The sequence below is a fragment of the Cupressus sempervirens genome, chromosome 3 (genome assembly GCF_028749045.1).
Source record: "Cupressus sempervirens isolate cs-2001-9-10 chromosome 3, ASM2874904v1, whole genome shotgun sequence".
Classification (NCBI taxonomy): domain Eukaryota; kingdom Viridiplantae; phylum Streptophyta; class Pinopsida; order Cupressales; family Cupressaceae; genus Cupressus; species Cupressus sempervirens.
Window position 1 is genome coordinate 965,469,021 of NC_143120.1, and position 5,307 is coordinate 965,474,327.

The 5,307-nt window shown below is 34.6% G+C and overlaps 1 protein-coding gene across 1 annotated transcript; it reads left to right on the forward strand.

Annotated features, from left to right (window-relative positions):
• Positions 1-359: 359 nt before the first annotated feature.
• LOC149569944 (cinnamoyl-CoA reductase 1-like) lies at positions 360-2,010 on the forward strand. Its single transcript, XM_089817832.1, has 6 exons — positions 360-551; positions 641-795; positions 883-1,068; positions 1,170-1,332; positions 1,437-1,626; positions 1,748-2,010. The coding sequence occupies exons 1-6, from the start codon at positions 440-442 to the stop codon at positions 1,896-1,898; spliced, it is 957 nt and encodes a 318-aa protein (XP_089673958.1). The 5' UTR covers positions 360-439; the 3' UTR covers positions 1,899-2,010.
• The last annotated feature ends 3,297 nt before the right edge of the window (positions 2,011-5,307 follow it).

Consider the following 5,307-nt stretch of genomic DNA (forward strand, 5'->3'; position numbering starts at 1 on the left):
ATTTATATTGTATTTTATGATTTAATTGTTTATAATTATTAATAAAGATGAAGATTATAAATTCTGTTAACGGTACACTATTGATATATATTATCTTACTCAATTAATCTAATTTTGTTTTTGAAAAGAGATAAATTCTAATATAATTTTAATTAAAATAATAGAAACAGGTCATCAACTCAGAGATGAATTTTAATAGAATTTTACTTTGGATAACTGAAACGTGCCATCAACTGATATTTGAATTCAAATAAAATTTTAATTTAGATAATTGAAACACGAGTGAGTGATACTTCCCCTCATAACAATTTGCAATAATTTGACTCAGCCTCTCAATGATAAATCGAAATACGGTCCAATTCTCTCTATAAATTAGGTTGTGGCCGAACACAAAAGTATCCACAGGAAAAGTGAGTATTAATAGGAGAAGAAAGTGAAGATGGAGAGGGAGAGTGTGTGCGTAACAGGAGCTGGAGGATTCATTGCTTCCTGGCTTGTCAAGATGCTCTTGAACAGAGGCTACACTGTTAGAGGAGCCGTTCGCAATCCTGGTCAGTATTTATTTTCACAGATTACAAATATTAATGAGCTATCTCAAAAACTTATGAACGAGGAATACATGATGTCAAATAATGTGCAGATGATAGAAAGTATGCTCATCTCAAAGAGTTGGAAGGAGCGGAAGAGAAACTTGAGCTTGTGAAGGCAGATATTCTGGACTATGACAGCTTGGTGAGAGCCATGAGAGGGTGCAAAGGAGTTTTTCACACGGCCTGCCCTATGACTGAAGATCCGGTATGTACTTTTATTCAACTGACTATAAATGTGATTATAAAGTTTTGTAAGAGGAGATTTAATGTGTGGGCAGAGGCACTTGTACAGGTACAAGTAGTAGATGGAGCTGTGAATGGCACTCTTAATGTATTGAAGGCCTCCAAAGAAGTGGGAGTGAAGCGTGTGATACTTACGTCCACAATCGGTGCAGTTTACCTAAACCCCAACAGAAATCCAAAAGACATAGTCGATGAAACCTGCTGGAGTGACGTTGATTACTGCCTTCAAACCAAGGTAAACTGATTTGTATGGCTCAAAATTTCATGGAAATATTTGTACACTACTTATGCAAACATGCTTGAATTTTGTACTTCTCTTTCTCTTTTGGTGCTCAGAATTGGTATTGCTATGCAAAGACGGTAGCTGAGAAAGCAGCGTGTGCGTATGCAGAGGAGGTGGGTTTGGATTTGATCAGGATTAATCCTTGTATCGTGTTGGGTCCTCTCCTCCAGCCAACTGCGAATGCCACCACTGATCATGTTTTGAAATATTTAACTGGTGAGATAATGTTATTACTATCTTCATTCATGCGTTTCTGCTTTCTCCTTTCCCACTGATGGAAATGAGATCACCAATGTCTGTTTTTCTTTCAATTGTTCTAGGGTCGGCCAAGACGTATGTTAACGCAACTCAGGTTTACGTGGATGTGAGAGATGTGGCGAGAGCGCATATTTTGCTCTATGAGACTCCCTCTGCCTGTGGTCGATATCTGTGTGCAGAGAGAAGCCTCCACAGAGGAGAGCTCGTTGATATGTTGGCACAGATGTTCCCACAATACCCACTTCCTACCAAGTATGGATTTTTAACTTATTATTGATTGATCTTTACTTTCTACTGGTTATGAAGATTTACTAAACGATTTGAGATTTCACATTGGTTGAATAATGTTCAACTTAATTCACCTTCATTGTAGGAGCTCGGATGAGAAGAATCCAAGAAAAGTGCCATATAAGTTTAGCAATCAGAAGCTGAAGGAATTGGGGTTTTCGTTCACGACTATAGAAGATTGTTTGGCTGAGATGGTCGGGAGTTTGAGGGAGAAGGGATTTATATCCAAATTATAGACTGTAAGACGAAGAATAAGACCGGTATTGAAGCCAACTCATTGAAGGAAATCGGATCTTGTTCCTCTGAACACTATTCTCAGTTTTGAGTTGGATTCAACGTCGCAGATTAACATCCATACTGTAGCATTGACGAGTAGAGTTTTCTCGTAAACCGTTTATATGATTGCTGTATTAAACATTTAATTAAATAAACAATGTTGAAGTTTTAATTTGTATTCAATGTAGAGTACCTATGTTTTCTAAAAATATGTAATTTTTTCATTGGGCCTTTGGTCTACTGGTGAAGTTGAATGGTTCACAAAAAATCCATCAGAGATCAAGTCTTGCTGAGTGCACCTTGGACATTAGTGGACTCATATTAAATTGTTGTAGGTGAACCCTCCATAAGAAAAACATAAATTTTTTTTTCCATAAATGATTCATATTAACCTTCTAGACAATGATGCTCACAAGCTTGCCTTGTTTTATTATAATTATTATTAGATAAATGATGTTAGAATTTTCATTTGTATTTGAATTAAAATTTATATTTTTTAACAAGAGCATAAGGGTATATAACATCCATTTAATGATCAATATTCTTTTGAACAGAAAATTGTGGGATTAGGCTTTAATTCTAACATATGTATGAATAAAAAAATAAAGATTGTTTTAGACACAAAAGTGGGGACTGCAAAGAATACGATAATATCTATAGAATCTCAAAGAGGACTCATGATACCAAAAGAGCCTCCAAAATAGAGACGACAAGAGATACAATTCTTCTGCAACTAGAGAGACTAAATAACCAACCACTAAAAGGGAACTCCTCAAACAATCTTTTGGTTATCCTCTTCCTCATGCTCTTAGTGATGAGGGCATCCATGGTCCACTGGATCTATCATCAACTACTTCATGAAATTCATTACGAAGGTTCTTAACTTTAGTCTTCCTTTTCATTGGGATGTTTGGGTTTGAGATAAAACTAGCGATTGGGAGGTGGTCCAAATTTCTATTAGAATGAACACATCATCTAAATCATAATAATCAGTAAAATTGCCATTCAAAACATCCATAATGGGGTGGTGTAAGAGCCCTTAGTAAAATTCATTGCCAACCTCTTCATCAAACTAATTAAGTTTAGTAGAGACCTCAATTTTTAGGGAGTGGGTAAGGTACAATGGGAACATGATTTGGTGGAGTTGAAGGTGAATCCAAAGGAGAGGCACCAACATTAGATAATACAATATTGGGGTTGAAATCTATATTAATAGTCATAGATTTCTCGTAGTTTTTAAAGTAGGGATACATATTTTCTATCTTTTTGACCCCACTTCTTAAGGCTGAGCTTCCTTGGAGTGAAAAACACTAAAGGAAGAACACATTGCAACTTTTGATCAAGCATGCCGCAACAAAATCATCTAAAAGAAAAACTTTCATAGTTAATCTTTTTGGGTCTAAGTGTCATGTGAAGAAAGGATTAAAAATTAATGTTGCTCCAATTTAGAGATGTCAATGATGACATTAACCCTAAGAAGTCTACAATGGATAATTCAAATAGGATTTGTCATACTCAATGATATCCTTAATAAGTGGTGAATCCCACATGATAAAAAAAAGATCATATAGTTTGATCCATATGAGGATGATAGTAAAAGGAATAATAGTAGGATCAAAATGAGGCTCAAGCCAAGATGAACATTATTATCGAACTCTTCCATGACTATTTGATTGATGCAAAATGTATATTTTTAATCAATAATTTATAATCATCAATCTTTAAATGCACATCTCTAATATTTGCCACTAGTTGAGAATTTTTTTTTTTTCCTTTACTTCCACCTTCCTATCTATATCATGGAAAGATCAACAACTATATTAAGGTATTCCCATAGTAATTTTAGATGTATGTTACTATCATATTATGGTTTCTTACTAAAAAGATGAAGTTGAAATGCATGACATAGTCTTGAATCAATATTCTGTAGAAAATATTATTTATTTTTTATTTCATCAATAAATATTTATTTTATATGTTAGAATATTTTTTGAAACATATATTTCTTATTATTTTTAATTTGATTAAAGTCTATACATATAAATATTGATGCCAAATGGATTACAAATGCTTCAAACTCTACTTGGTACTAGGAGTAATAGGAATAATGTTGTGGTATTGATGCATACTTAAATATTAATGGATTGCATGATTATGAATGATTTTTTTATTTACTACTTTTTTGAATTATCATCCATAGTGTCAATTATACTTTTATCTTGACATTAGTGTAATATGATAATATTAAGTTATTTATTTATTTCTGCACATAATGCTTCATATGTTTTGATTAAGTAAAATGGGAAGGGCCCAAACCCATTACATAAAAATAACATCAAACCCTTAAACCAACAAAAATAAGGTCATGAGAAGTGACATCTACCAGACAGAAATTGAACTAGAACAAACAGAGACAACTAAGCAAAAAAAAAGACTAAAAACAAACTAATCAGGTTAGGAACAAAGCAAAAATCAGCCACCAACCAAAAAGGCCCAAACATCAGACCAAGCCACTACTTGCAAAAAAAATAAAAATAAAAGACAACATCCAACTATTGCATGAAACCCAAAAACCAAAATAACTACACCAAACGAAACTAGCAACTTGAACCATCACAAACCAACACACAATAAGAACCTTAATACACCACCTACAGGAAATAGAAAATGACCCAACCCATCACCTTTATAGATCCTTAAGCCGATCTAGTAATGAGAACATGGGGGAATAGAAAGGAATGGTCTCTCTTAGCCATTGGGAGTCCTAAAGAATAACTTCATCCTTTTCTGGAGTCTCCTTCTTGTGCTTCCACTTCACAAATTTTCCTCTAGCTGGGCCTTTAGACTGTGAATGTCCTTTATTTTGGCCTGAACCAAATTGTTCTGGGAGACTAAATTGGTAGTCTTTTCCCCAAGATGATCCTACATATTTTTTGTGGACACCATAGCCTTTAACATTTCATATCTCTCCTCCTTTGAAAGAACTTTATTCTTGATGTCCTCCACCTGCTTCTCCTAGTGTTCTCAGCCTTGAGGTTTATCACTTGGAACTCCCTATGAACATTCCACCACACTTCATCCCTATGGTCTGACATCTAATCCACCAATTTTTTTCTCTGCCTTTACAATGGCTTCTATTCTATTGATCCTCCTATGTGCAATGTGCATTTCGAAGAGGAGTCACCTCACCACTATTTTTAACATATTGTAACAAGATATTATATCTACCAAATGTAGGGTAAGACAATCCAAATCAATGGTACCATATTTTTTTTTTGGGATTGGGCTAGGTGAGGGTTCCCTAGACACTTGAGGGTCTCATGGGTAGCTTAAATCTAGAGTGGGGAGGGAGGGTACATGGTGGAGATT